The sequence below is a fragment of the Anneissia japonica genome, unplaced genomic scaffold, assembly GCF_011630105.1.
Source record: "Anneissia japonica isolate Jap-2015-1 unplaced genomic scaffold, ASM1163010v1 scaffold287941_len684077_cov200, whole genome shotgun sequence".
Taxonomy (NCBI): Eukaryota; Metazoa; Echinodermata; class Crinoidea; order Comatulida; family Comatulidae; genus Anneissia; species Anneissia japonica.
The window spans coordinates 671,349-686,492 of NW_022713799.1; the positions used below are offsets into that span (position 1 = coordinate 671,349).

The 15,144-nt window shown below is 33.6% G+C and overlaps 2 protein-coding genes across 3 annotated transcripts in view; both read right to left on the reverse strand.

The window, feature by feature from the left end:
- Positions 1–3,003, reverse strand: part of LOC117108776 — an 8,252-nt gene extending 5,249 nt beyond the window's left edge. The window contains exon 1 of one of the 2 annotated variants that reach the window (XM_033250925.1): positions 2,925–3,003. The gene's annotated coding sequence lies outside the window, so the exon portion shown is untranslated. Of the gene's footprint in view, positions 1–2,426; positions 2,562–2,924 lie in introns of those variants that run through there. The other variant, XM_033250924.1, reaches the window with a different exon arrangement.
- Positions 3,004–6,069: 3,066 nt separating this feature from the next.
- The window catches only part of LOC117108777, a 10,190-nt gene continuing 1,115 nt past the window's right edge, over positions 6,070–15,144 (reverse strand). The window contains exons 2-7 of the mRNA XM_033250926.1: positions 14,335–14,429; positions 13,530–13,711; positions 12,615–12,708; positions 11,671–11,751; positions 10,982–11,065; positions 6,070–9,443 (exon numbers count right to left, since the gene is read on the reverse strand). Of these exons, the coding sequence (XP_033106817.1) occupies positions 9,304–9,443; positions 10,982–11,065; positions 11,671–11,751; positions 12,615–12,693 (384 nt within the window). The 5' untranslated portion in view covers positions 12,694–12,708; positions 13,530–13,711; positions 14,335–14,429 and the 3' untranslated portion in view covers positions 6,070–9,303. The remainder of the gene's footprint in view (positions 9,444–10,981; positions 11,066–11,670; positions 11,752–12,614; positions 12,709–13,529; positions 13,712–14,334; positions 14,430–15,144) is intronic.

Sequence of the window (15,144 nt, forward strand, 5' to 3'; positions counted from 1 at the left end):
GTACTGTACTTTCACTTTCCAATAACTTAGGCTTGAAATGTAAAATTTGAATGAATGACCCCGCAATTTAAAAATCACATACTCAGGTATCAGAAAATACCAGTAGCTTGAATTTTCATTTTTGCAACAACTTAGCCATTTTGCCACAACATGCCTCATTTATGAAAGAAGCGTCAAGATGGGACAGGACAAAAATAGATGGCCGGGCAATGTGAGCCAAATTGCTTGGACAGAGGACACCCCGAGTAACAGGGTAATCTCTAGTTAAATAATAGTTAGTGGTACCATCAACTACATTGCTTTGCATCGTTTACATAACGTTAACTATTAACTAGTTCACCGGTAGAGCTTGCCTTGATACACACGATAAACCACAACCAATACTATATGAGTTAGCGTTTTGTAACTGGTAGTAGTAATTGGAATAGTCTGTCCAAATTGAAGCCCTAGATCATGCTCAAGTGTAGACATATATAAGAGGCAGTACTTTTAAAAGCTAAAGTTAAATCAATTCTGTGCCGGGACCGAATTGCAACCGCGTAGGCCTATAATACTAGATGATCTGGAAAATTACTTGCGCAGATTCGGGTATAGGGTACGTAATACTGAATCTTTCAAAGGATTTATTTCATTCTTTAATTTATGGTATTTTATGTTTTGTACTACTCTTAGCATCCTAATTTTCTCGCCTCATTCCTTGAAGGTGTACTTTTCTCTCACTCTACCTAGGAGATTTCACAGCAAATATGGATTTCTTCGCAAATTGTAATTGTAATACTTATAATTTAGAAAATCAGCTATAGTAAAAAACATGAAATAATGCAGCCATAAATATAAACATATTCGAAATGATAGCTGTACAATAGCCTATTCCATTTCTTATACAAAAAAAAAAAGAATGAATAAATTGTTCATAATTAGTCCCACAAGACTACTGTGTATTCAAGGGCTATGGGTAGGTCCAGACCCATCTACATTTTTCAAAAAAAAAAAAAAAAAAAAAAAAAAAAAAAAAAAAAAAAAAGAAATGGAGAGAAAAAAAAAGAAAATAGTATTTAAATATAAATCTGACAGTGTAATTTCCGCCCATCTAGAGGTTTCATAACCATAAAATTCAATGCAACAGCCCCAACAACGGTGTGGTTGAGGACCCTCTGTTCGTCTCAGACTATCCCCTGCTATTACAAATTACTGGATCCACCACATGGAGACCCTGAAATACATATATTCTCAGGTAAAAAGGGAACAATGCCGATCTTGAATGCATTTTCGAGCATTTAAGGAACACAATTTAGAGGGGTGGGGAGAATGAGGCAGGGGATTATCCCCATACACCTGGGTGGTATTTAAAAATAAAATTAAGGGCTGCAAATATGCCTAATTGTACTTGTCCTGAAATAGAACGGATGCCTATTAACTAACTGGAACATTATGGGTTCGTTGGGAAGCACATCGGTAACCCGAGAACTCCTGCACAGCAGAAAGACGTATGGACGCATTTTTAGCTGAAGTATTTTATCAATTATGCCTAATGGTGATATAAAATGAAACCAAACGTTGACGCAAATAGAAGGCAGTGAATTGTTAGACCAAGTAAAGTGCCGAAGGAATTGCACCAATTGAACAGGTAACCTTCTAAAAATAGATTGGATTTTTCTTTCGGCGTCACGTCAAAGGTTCTAAACCTCAATATCGGCGACCTATTTAACAAACACAATTTGTTTTTTTTTGGGTTTTTTTACATTATAATGTGCCTGTTGTGTAATACAGTATATATGCACACTATAGGGTATATAAATCAATCATTCAATCAATCAATCGATCTTATTTTCTATCAAACAAAAAATAAATAAAATAAGATGGGGACGTACAACTACGTGCAAAGCCTGACAGTCTAATATTGCCTTAACAAAAATATACATAATAATTTTTAGTATAAAAATATTATAACAAGACACATAAATAAATATATAAATATGATAAGACATAGGCCTACGTAAGACACGTTAAGCGAATGAATGTAACTCAAATACTGGCGCTTGAATCACCACATCCCCCTCCTAGCAAAGTGGTTATGACGTATGTAATGTACACGAAAGGTTCCAAGTTATTATAGTCCCAGTGGAAACGGAGTCTACTATTTTTTCTTTTACAGATGATCCCTCTTTCTGTTACGTTTTATTTAAACTAAGATGAAATTTTAGGAAAGAAAACGTCATTCCTGGTGATAGATTAAATGCTTTGAATTATTATTAAGCAAGCATTGAATAAAATGGAGTAGGCTCTCTTACATTTACATTGTATGCTACTTTAAATATGACATAAACAATTTCGAATAGTAGGCCTACTACACATAGAAGTTTTTGGTACCGTTATTTAAAAAAAAAATAGACTGAAGACTAAAATTATATTATATGACAACCAACCTGATCTGATCGTTTCAAGGATTTTCGGGTATTGTGTTGAACAGACGTAGAATACATTCAACCATCATCGCAAAGCACACACAATATATAATATTATTATATAAATACTGTGTTTGCCTTTTTGTTAGACTCGCATGAACGACTGTTGTCCATGACTCACCATGTACACAGTCTAAATCTGTAAACTTTAAGTGGTCGGGGAATTCTTCTGGCTGACTGCTGCTATTAATAGACCCGTGCAGTACGTACCGGTACATCAGCCAATACTCTATGTACAGGTCAGCCAAAATTTGGGTAGTGGTGGGTACCGTTGGTAAGAGTACGGGTTGACTTGTATTCATTATTACTCCAGTAACATTTAATAACATAGAAGACATGCTAAAAGTTAGAGACAGACGGACATCGCATACATCGTTAAGATTCCATAGGCTTGTCAAAAATATTTTGTCCAGGGCCAAAATCGGTCCACCCGCCGACCGATTTTGGTTTTATAATTACCTGCCAAATGCACATGTAAGCCGAAATCGCTTGCAGTGCTCAGCACATTTTCACATTACGTCGAAAAGAATAATTCATAGGTTTTGGGGACGTGCATATATTTATCTAGCCAATCAGAGACATATGCCCGGAATGGGAAAGCAAAAAGATGCAGGGCAGCGGTTTTATAGACCTATAATAGGCTTACTTTATTTGATTGACTTTATTTACAATTCCAATACATAACATTCAGTTACAAAGATCCTACACAATCTACCAAGGGCGGCGGAACTGTTTTGAAAATAGGTGTGGGTGGGGGGTACATTTCATAAGGTTCAGTATGCGAGCGAAGCGATCCATCCAGGCTGGGGGCCAGAGGTCCGCCAGGGGCGCCGGTGGGGGTCGAATCTCCCTGGAAGCTACAGATATTTTAGAAGTTTGTACCCTTTTAGGTGTCCACTCGCTAGTCATAAGGTTCGCTATTCATAAGGTACATTGTTCATATGTCTGCTAGTTATAAGGTTCACTATTCATAATTCTTTAAAAGTCCAATATTCATAAAGCTCATTATTTATAAGGTTCGCTAATTATAATAGAATAACAGGTTCGCAAGTCATAAGGTTCGCTAATTATAATAGAATACCAGGTTCGCTAGTCATAATAAAGGGTTCATTAGTCATAATCAAGAAAGAGTTCGTTATTTCTAATAGAAAAATAGGACCGTTAGTCATAAGGTTCGCTGGTCATAATAAAAAAAGAGGTTCGCTATTTATATTAAAAAAGAGGTTGGCTATTCATAATAAAAAAAAAAGGTTCGCTATTCATCATTAAGAAAAGAGGTTCGCCTGTCATAATAAAAAAAATGTCGCTAGTCATAATAGAAAAAGAGGTTTAAACGCTAGTCAAAATTAAAAAAAAGATCAAATATTCATAATTAAAAAGGAACCACACTGCAAATACAAATTTAATTAAATAATAGGAATTTAACAAAAGGAATTTTCTTTAAATATTGTAAGTTTTTAAAATGTAAATATTAAAAAAATAAAGTCTATATTTAAACAACACGTACAATATTTGAATAAATATATATATATGCCTATAGAGTAGAGTAGAGTGGAGTGCTCGATACCTGTCTCTTATACACATCTAGATGTGTATAAGAGACAGTCATGTAACTTAGCATTTTCTTGTGCAATAATAATAATAATAATAATAATAATAATAATAATAATAATAATAATAATAATAATAATAATAATGACATTGCATTCGTTGGTAAAATGTTAGTTACTGGTGCTGGGAACAGTCACAAAAGTGAGGGAGGGCCAGGCATCCCCCGGCCCCACGCTGCCGTTGCAATCTACAGGTAATAGGTAGGCCTATAATCGGTGATTCTGATCATGAATGGAAGAAAGAGACAATGTAAATGATTTAAAAGTGTATAGGCCTGTATCGTTTCCTCATAGGAACATCGGGGATTTAAATCAATAAAAATGTACAGTAAAATAATCTTGGCCATAAATATACTTATAATAAAATATACTTATAGTAAGTATATAATAATAGTATAATTTCATTCTCTGATCCATAGTTTATGAAACGTTTTACAAAAATACTTTCAATGTCACCAACAATGCTATGCATTTAAATGTATTAGATCCACCATAAAAATAGGTTATTAAAATAACCAAAGAGTATAAATAGAACAAGAGAGCAAAGTCCCGTTCGTAAAAACGTCATGCCTGTGTAGGACGCCAACTAACGGTTGTATATTCTTTTTATTACCCAGTGCAGCGCTGCGCAGCGCGGTAGAAGTACGCCCGCTATAAACTCAGTAAGCAGAAAACAAAAGCACAGTATCTTGTGGAGAACAGATAAACAGACAAACCTACAGTGCGCGGTGCAGTACTGGGTAATAAAACATATACAAGCGTTAGTTAGCGTCCTACACTAGCTGCGTAGAGCGTATCGTTTTTTTACGCTCCCAATGAGCGTTGTTGGCTCTCTTGTTCTATTTATACTCTTTGAAATAACAGACAATGTACTGAATACAGTGAGGTACGGTAAAATAATATCAACTCCAACTGCTTTTAACAATTAGTATAGTGTGGACTACTCATGAAATAAAAGTTGCATGGTCTTTTCTGATTGCTTTACGTTTACTAACCAAATGTTATGCTAATGCTATCAACTGAAGTCAAATACTTATCTTAGACTCTTACATAGGATGATGTATGCAAACTAGGCTTCTGGTTGGACTTATTGTAAGATAACCTTCATTTTCATTGTTGGTTTAAATTAAAGCTTTTCCAACCAAAAGCCTTTCTCTCCAATCTACGAGGACCGCTTATGAACCACTCACTGTAATATTATTTAGCGATATTTCTAACGACAGACTCGTCTACAAGTTCAAAATAAAACCCACCCAAAGGCCTTTCTCTCCAATCTACGAGGACCGCTTATAAACCACTCACTGTACTATTTGGTTAGCGATATTTCTAACGACAGACGCGTCTACAAGTTCAAAATAAAACCCTTGATATTATGCTTAATCTAGTCACACAGATGGGCGAAGTGCGACCCGATGGCAATATTTTGCGGCCCACGAATAGAAATTAAAAACCCTATGTTGTGCGGTCCGCAAGCAACACTGGCTAGAAAACACCTTGTTTTTCACAGTTCAACACCGACCATATGTAAAAAATAAAATTAAAACTCAGAATAATATGGTGTAAAAGCAGTGCTTGGAGGTTTTTGGAAGGTCACAAGAAAACACCAAATTTTTGGTGCTGCCCTCGGTGTTCAATAGAAAATTCCCTTTGGCTCTGCAACCGATTTTTATGCCAACCCATGCTCTAGTATGTAAAATCATAAACAATTATCGTGAGGAAACACAATTTTAAGTCTACAAGTACATTGTAAGTGCTACTTTTAAATAAGCGCCGCATTTATTGTAGAATCCAAAAACATCAGCAGCGCTATCAGAAGAAGCACGGCATGTTAGGAACCCCAAAATGTCAGGTGTAGAACATGGCACATTACATCTGGTTTCTTTTTTAATTTAAATTTTGTTTATCGATACCACTTTATTATAGTAAGTGGTGATTGAAAGAAACCAAAAATAAAATAGAAAAAAAAAAAATGTGTCTGACGTATCGGCTACAGTGTGTCGAGAGTGTAATGCCAAAGTTAGGTACCATGTATTAACGGATGGAATTATACACAAAACATTGTGCATTCTGACAACACTGGTGTCAATAATGCATCATAAACATAGTTTTATATTAATATGATTAATATACGCCAGATTGCATATTTTCCTATATAGAAACGTAATCAAGATATTTTTTCAATAATATTATTTATATTAATTACAAATAATATAAATATGAAATTCAAGAAATGAAACACACTTAAAATCTAAGAAACCCAGTTTCTCAAAGTGTTTTACTACTCGATTAAGCGCCACGGCGCTTATTCGAGAGCAGCGTTTGTTCGAGCATTTACGGTACACTAAATAAACAACTAAGCGTATGGCCCCACAATTGTATTTTTCGGAGTAACAATACTAATGATTGTATATTGGCCTAGTATGTACTTTTTTTTTTTTTTTTTTATCAAATATTGAATTATTATTATCACTATTTCAGTGTTATAAAAAATTGGTATGGCAAAACTCAATTAGTGATTGCTAATAAACGATTTGTGAAATATTATTGTTCTCCGTTATTTTGTTGATATGAACGTGACGTTTTCAGTACATCATGGTTTCGTAGCTAGTTCGATTCCATCAACGTCGAGGTTTCTGTCGTACAGCCAGTGATTTCTTCCGTATCTGAGGTATATAGTTTAATCATACTGGTGTTGGATTTTTTTTCTTATACATATGCTTGTACGAGAGTGAGCAATGTTCTTCTTCCGAGATTTTGTTAAGAATAGGCTTTCTATCTTTCTGCAGGTAAGTCCTTATTATTTTGTTTTCTGATAGTCGTGTTGTACTCGGCTACCTGATAATGATCTGATGTAAACTAAATTTAACTTCCTCCCGATTTCATATAATATTTTTTGTTTATTATTTGTAGTTGTATATGAGTATTCGTCTGTGCAAATGAATGGGGCGATGAATGGGACTGGTCGGTTTATGAACCCAGAAGGAATTCAGAATGGATGATTGAATTATCTCCCAGTGGCAATTGAAACGTGCCTGAAGGAAAACGTATATTTCTTGTTAGAAATCAAAGTAGTGTTCTACGTCGCCAACAAGGAAAGTATGCCATGTACGTCGATGATTGTGGTGTTTGGGCACAAGGTGCGTAGGCTAAGGTTCATGCGTATCATGAAAGGTACGTGAAAACATTTTACGTTGATGTTGTGAATGGACAACATTGCATCTAAAAGAACGGTATTGTGTCACTCAGCCAAGTGATGATGAAGTTTGGTATTTCGGTGTCACTGAAAGCAGATAAATCATTCATGAAAAGTATTTCAACTGTCATCATATGTCCCGAATCTTTACCCGCAAATATGAAAATCTTGGAATTGTAGAATATATGAGCCACCCTACTGAACCACAACCTTATGGCAATTGAAAGCATACGAACAAGGACTACATAGGAACCGCCACAGCCGTTACCGAGAAAGTGAAAACATTCCGGAAAGTTTAAATTGATCGACTAGGGCACCAAGAGACTTAAAACACAGACATTTCAACCTTGGTGCATGCTATATTACGACGACAGTCTATCACAACACAAACCTAATGCGAAAAGAATCGACGATGCACCCGGTCATGTTTGGACTGGACATATTCCTTCATTGGGATGGTCTCTTCACGATCTACCACCGATTTTTATCACACCTACAATATAAATTGTAGGACTCAATTGTAGGCTCGCAAATTAGTAGGATGAATCTTGTTTTTGGATCAGATGAAGAAAGTCCCGAACCAAGGCAATGAGAAGTGTTTTCCATTCATAGTTTTTTGCTAACATATCAAAGAATGCAAATCATTTCCTAATTAAGATTGATGTTCAAATCAGCGAACGAAGAAAATAATGGATACGATATTTGGCGCAAAAGGACGTCTAATGGCATGAAAGAGGAGTATGAATACCTAAAAAAACAACTTTGTCTTATATGAAAAATATGTAAAGGACACAATACATTTACAAATAATTTAAAAAATTTAACAGACAAATTGTCTGAAAATGTTACAAAATCTCGTAAGAAAAACAATTGAGTTCGGTTAGATTGGAAATATAATTCATGTGAAAGCTTAAATAATACCCTGACATTAGCATTTAATTGGAAAAGCCTAAAACTGCCTGACTTAAATAATAGAATTAATAATTTTATTAAACTTCAACTCTGTGATAATCGCAGAGCAATATAATGAAAGGGGAAATTTTAAACTTGCATATGGATGGAGAAGTTTGTTGTAAAGCATGTAAATTGGGTGAAGAAAAGTGAGGCTAAAAAGGAAAATATATAATCTTAAAGATAAAGATAATCATAGCGGTTAAAATATAAGATAAGGTATAATTTATTTTCATGTAATCAGATATAGTTATTATGCAATTTACAATGTGAAGTGTCTACGTCAGTAATCCTTTTTTCGAATGTTATCGCACTGATAAATATAAGATACCTTATAAAAATGTGCTTGTTTTCATAAAAATTAGCATACATTCTGCACAAAATTAAATTAGGTTTAATAATAAAATATTTAAAATCATTTCGTTCAATCAAATTTATCAATTATAGCACATTACAAAATTTAAATAATATTTGTTTAACTATTTATATGTTTCTGTTATTGCTTTTAGATGTAAAGCATATCATTTATTTACAATTTTTTCCCCTGTCATTATGATTTATGTTCTCCTATATATAACCTAAAATAAATTTGATGAGCAATTATATACCAGTAATTTTTTCCCCATTTTCTTTTAGCAATTAACTTTAGAAATTTAAGATTGGACTTTCCCACCATTAAAGTGCTGTAATCAGTTACAAAAAAAGTGCATAGGCATATACTGTTTTATTTGAATACTGTAAACGCCACTCTTTGAATAAATGGCCCCCTCAAGCAAACAAATCGATATATGTATCGATTTTACAAAAAAAATTAAATAAATAATGAACGCCTCCCTCGAATAAATGCCCAATTATTCGAATACGGTAGTTGTATTCTTATTTAAGATTACTAAAAATATTTTACATTATGCCAAACAGCAGAAAAAATATCATATGCAATATTGATAAGTCTTCTTTATAAACCAAATTATTCTTACTTGTGACATTTAAACATTTCATATACTTTTTAAACTAAATTATATTATTTGGGTAATATGTATTTAATAAATGTGAGCATCATTGTATTATTATTAAATCTGTTATTTTAGAATGTGACATCTGACAGGTTATTCCCGTATTTTTCCATGGTATTGAGTAAGGCTACTTGCTCGACTTTCCTTGGCTCCATCTGGAAGCAACTAGGTTGGTTATTCACTCCATTGTTCACGACGACTACCTTCGGATCTGAAATAGATTATGGCAACTAATTCAGCAGTGTCATTTTTTGCATCATAATATTTTTTTATGAACCCGCCAACTGCAAATATTGGGGATTGCGATTAAAAATAAAATGTTATTTTTGCCAATTAGCGCACCCGCTGCCACGAGAAAGCAGAAATTTAAGAGAAAAATAAAAGTTTTTCTTTATTTTTATTACACCCTCCGCTGCCTTGAAATCTCCAAAGATAAGATGTATATTTTTTCCTAATTATATAAATTTGAAGCATTAAACCATCCTATCCTAATACATTCACCAATAATATTTTCTCCTCCATCTGAATGTTTATGGCAAAACTATTTGCTGAATAAGAAAACAAAATTTTATTTTTATTTTTATCCTGCCCTTCTCCGATGACCTTTAAAAAACAAGGAATAAAAATGTCTCGCCTTAAATGTTCATTGTGTTATCCAATTTCAACTAATAATTAAAACAATGTCCTCATCACTGCTATCACCAACTGCACCTCCTGCTATTGTTCTCATCATTACTATTACCAACTGTCTCTCCTGCTATTGTTCTCATCACTATTATCACCAACTGCGTCTCCTGCTATTGTTTGCATCAATACTATCCAGTGGCGTAGAAAAGTATTTTTCATTGGGGTGGATGAAGAAAAGAAATAGGGGAGAGGGAGGAAAAGAGAAAGAAGAGGAAAAGAAAAAGAAAGGAAAAGAAAAAGAGAAGAGAAAAATAAAGACAAGAATAAAAAGGAAGATATCATAATGACCAGACTCACAACACCCTGCAACCCCATCTCCACTTCAAAAACTGTCATAATTCCTTTGATCATGCTGCCCGATGGTGTAACCACTGGGGACAAGGGGAAAATATCTATCTTTGGAAAATCTTCCCACCCCTTTATAAATGCCCTTTTCATCCCCTGAAAGTGCCTAAAAACCTCAAATTTCTTGTTAACATGAGCCAATTTCCTCTAAATATTGCACATTTTAGGGAGTTTTGATCAATTCCAATGAAATTACAATTTAAAAAACCGGGGGACAAGGGGAAAATTTTTCCCCACCCCTTGACAAATGCATCCTCTGAAAGTGCCTAAAATTCTCAAATTCTTTGCGCGCATTTCTTGTTACGGTAAGCCAATTTCCTCTATAAATTGCACATTTTAGGGAGTTTTCATCAATTCCGACAAAATTAGAATTAAAAACACAAGAATATTTTGTGCGCTTTGCGCACATTTTTTAGGGCTTTTTTAGGTTTATCCTTTTAAGTTATTTAAACACATAATAGTCCCTATGCTACTATCACCAACTAACTGTCTCTGCTGCTAGTGGTCTCATCACTACTTTCACAACTGCACCTGCTGCTATTGGTCCATGACTATCACCATCCAACGCCTTTGTTCTTTCACTTCATTATCTATTGCCTCTGCTGCCTTTGCTTCATAAATATTACCATCAAAATCACTCTCAGTTTTTTGTATTATTACCACCTCAAATAATAATAAGATTAGTTTTCAAAGTGAGTGTAAGTATCATCATCTAACCTTTCTCTTGTAAAAGTTTTAACAAAGTTCCAAGAGGTGGGAATGCTGCTGTGATTCCCTCCTGGTCATCATCTGAGTGAACAGCTGAAAAAAAAAAAAAGATTAAAAAGGACACTAGCAGATACCCTTATTCCTTCAACTAGTACAATATAAGTGAGAGGTCAATGCCTTTCTGTCTTTGCTATTAGGAAAAATTATTCCATGGCTTAATGTAAATTCCCATGGAACATGTGTCCATGGATAATTAAAAAAAGGCAAAATGAATAAGTATCCCTTAACAACTTTCCTACAGAATATTGGCATATGTAATGGTTATCAAAGGAGTATTTAGAGCGGTTATTTAGAGAGTATTTAGAGCAGTTATCAAAAGAGTATTTAGAATGGTTATCAAAAGAGAAGTAGAGCGTTGTCTATTGGTTACAGGGCGAGTTTTGTTTTATGGATAAGGGAAAGGGATTGTACCCTGTTGATCCTATAGAAGATTTTTGTCTAATGAGTAAATATCGAAGACACTTCTGGAAGAAGTGGTTGTTTTCTATCTTTGCCTAATTGTCCAGAGGACTTGTTCGTGGTATTTATTTAGAGTACTTACTGTAGTACTGTATCTAGGGTACTTGTTCAGAAATAAGGGATTGTTGTTGGCTGTTGGCATGTAGTTTTGTTTTTAGGTAAAACAAGTCTTAACTTACGCCTTGAGCTGACACTGGCCTGACTTGACTCATTCTCAATAGCAGTTTCTCTGTTTAAATAAAACGGATATTCCAAACAGCCTGAATAAAAAAAAACATGGAAGGAAATTTTAAAATCAATTGAACAAGAGCAGCATCGACGACGGTGTTGGTAGATACGAAGAGAACGACAACAACAATAATTAAATTAAATTGAACAATAGCAGAATCGACGACGGTGTTGGTAGATACGAAGAGAACGACAACAACAAAAACAACATTCATCATTAAGCCTTGCTGTTATCAAATGTCAAATGTGACAGAGAAAGGTAAAGCTTTATAAATACTTTAAAATACTTCAGATTAATCAACTTTATATGTATGTTAACAACAAGAATATCAATAATAATGTTTTATTTTTTAAGTATTCTTTGCATAGTCCATTATATATAATTAGTTTTTGAGTAAAGTAGTAAAAATAAATGGACAATTTAGTATTTTTAATCAAATGTTTGAATATTTCCATAATTTACCAAAGGACATATCTTTGTCATGACCAAAAAATTAAAACAATTAAATGGTTGAAAATGAATTGTTTGAAGGTTACATTTTTAACATACAATTCACAATTTAGTATTAGTTTGATTATTTCCCTAATTTACCAAAGGATCACCTTTGTCATGACCTATAACAATTCAATTTCAAATTTTAAATTGAATTGTTTAAAGGTTTAATTACGTGTTTAAAATACATTTAATTTGAATGAGAAAAACTTTCGCCAGTCAAATAACAGACAATTAAATAATATGATATCTGTATTGTATTAAAATATAATTCAGTAAATGATCAAATAATTTCATCTAGTTTCAATTTATGTAATATGATTGTTATTCTTTGTAATTAATTTATTATTTTTTTACAAAGAATAACAATCATATTACAATTCAGTAAGCTTGATTTCTTACTGTCAGGTTTGAGTGTTTCTTCAACATACTGCTGAGCTAGGTACCTCAGGGCAAATGGATGCTTCCAGTCCTCTATCATCTCCAAAGCGTCAGACTACAACAAAGCACAGGTTTATAGAGACCTATGTTAGATAACTGACTACTTCCATAATAATTTAACGAATGGCTAAGTAGTTATGATTGCTTCCATTGTAGGAGTATGGTTGTATTAAAACCAAATTCTGGATAACATTTGAGGAAGTGTGCAAAAATAGACAAAATTACGATACTCAGACTCGAATACGCAGCTTTGATTGTTCATTACTGTGCAACATCAATACCGAAATACCAGCCTATAACAATATCTTGCAGGTAAATATTGTTTTACGATAGAAAACAACCTGGTCGATGTAATACAAATTAGTGACAATCAATTAAAAAATAGGTCTTTATGCAAAAAACAGGAACAAAATTAACAATGCCATTATATTAAATGGTAACCTTTTGTTTCTTAGATATTAGATAACTAAATTAAACGAATACACAATGGATTGGGATTATTTTAATTTTATCGGTATCTTTACATTATTCTATTAGTTCTGCTAAAATTAACTAAACTAAACATTTGTACCAATAATTTTTCCAACTTTATTTTTAGTTATTATTATTATTATTATTATTATTTTTTAAGTGGCTACGTCTTAAAGCTATTGTTGAACTTACTATAGCCTCCTTCCATACAATGTATTTGTTTCAATTCTTTTGCATTCTTATTGTATATTGTACTATTTGTTTTGTATGGAAAATAAAAGTATATTTGATTTGATTTCTTCTCGGCTTTTATCCACTTGTAGGTTATTCTGTTAAGTTTTTTGTGTATTTTTCATACTGGGATGAATAAAATAAAATAAATAAATTAATAAATCAATGATGCACCTGTGGCAATTGGATTAAAATCTCATGTTTCCTTTCAGAATGTATTTCATCATCTGGAATTTCAGCAAAGAATTTACGTACAAATTCTGGGGTGAGTTGAAATACCCCTCGCTCGACGTACTGCAAGAATGATTGGTAACGAAGGCAACGATACCCGAGACAGGTGAAAAAAGTTTGGAAACCTAAAATACAGAAAAAAGTCGTATAATTAGCGAAGCTGTAGGTTAGTCATTACGATACATTTCTACAAATTTGATATGTTGGTCGTTCTTGGAAAATTTTTACAGATTGAAGGCCCAGAGTACCTCTAGATGGACAGAAATAGCTCTCTCAGACTCAAATTGGAATTTACTTTTCTTTAAAACCGAAAGATTGTAATACATATACATGTATTGAAATGCACGCAATTATTTCCCCATATTTTATAATTTCAACAAAATAGTGGGGGGGCGGGGGAAGTGTAATGTGGTCCCCAGCTCCACCTCTGAGATGCTGTTCTTTCCCAACCCAGAGTTTTTGGTTTGAAATCATGCTGAAACTAGAATTTTTCTTATGGCTTCAATAAGTCCCACTCCCAAAGTATCATTAATGAGTCATAAATTTGTTTGCTTGACACTAAACATGTCTGGCGGTAAATCTAAAGTACGATAAAATATATGCAACATTAACATCTTACAAGTTTAATGCAATTACTGTAATCAGAAACCATACTACAAATGATGTTATGGTGATTTTAATACATCATCGATCCATTTTAATTATTCATATAGTGTAATGCAATCAATGGCCACAAATTGAGGCTAACCTGAAGGAAATGGAAAACAAACACTCTCTGTTGCTAGGTAATACCTTTCCAGCAGATGGTACAACAGGTTATCTTTATCACTTGCTGGACTGTGTCTGCAATAACATTTAAAACTATTTGTCATTTTTAATATATATTTTTTTAAACTTTATTTCTGACAAATACAAATTAAGAATGATTATTACTGAATGCAATTGTAATATTGGTTATGATTTATATAATTATTGATTAACTTACTAAATAAATAACATCTACACTATTAGATTGGATTGGATTTATTCGGTGTAAACACCAAGGATAGCCCACAAAAATCTAGAAGAAGACTTATTTCCAGTGGGGTCCTTCTGGTGGTGATTGGGCAGTACACCGGAAGACAATCCCCTACTCTTTTCCGAAGAGTGTACTGCGTTCTTTAACGTGCACATGGGCCATAAATGCACGCGGGACCAACGGCCTAAACATCTCATCTGAAAGACGGTGTGGAAAATTAAGGAAAAACCAAAGCTTTATCAGAGATGAAAAGGTATTTAAAAAAAGCCCAGCAAATTGTAATGGAAGAGAACACAGCCAAATTTGCCTGCCTGCTGTGCTCCGACTGTCTAGTGGCGGTGTGTTCACATAATATATCAACAGTATTCATTTCTAAAAATAGTATCTTTATATAACTATCGCACTCTACGAAGAACTGTCGCGTGGAAAAACCGATAAGCAAACCAACAAATCGTGCTAGGGATATTTGAAAAATCAATCGGAGGGCAGCGGGCATTTTCCAATAGCTGTGCATAAAACGTATTGTTGTAAAATGAGCAC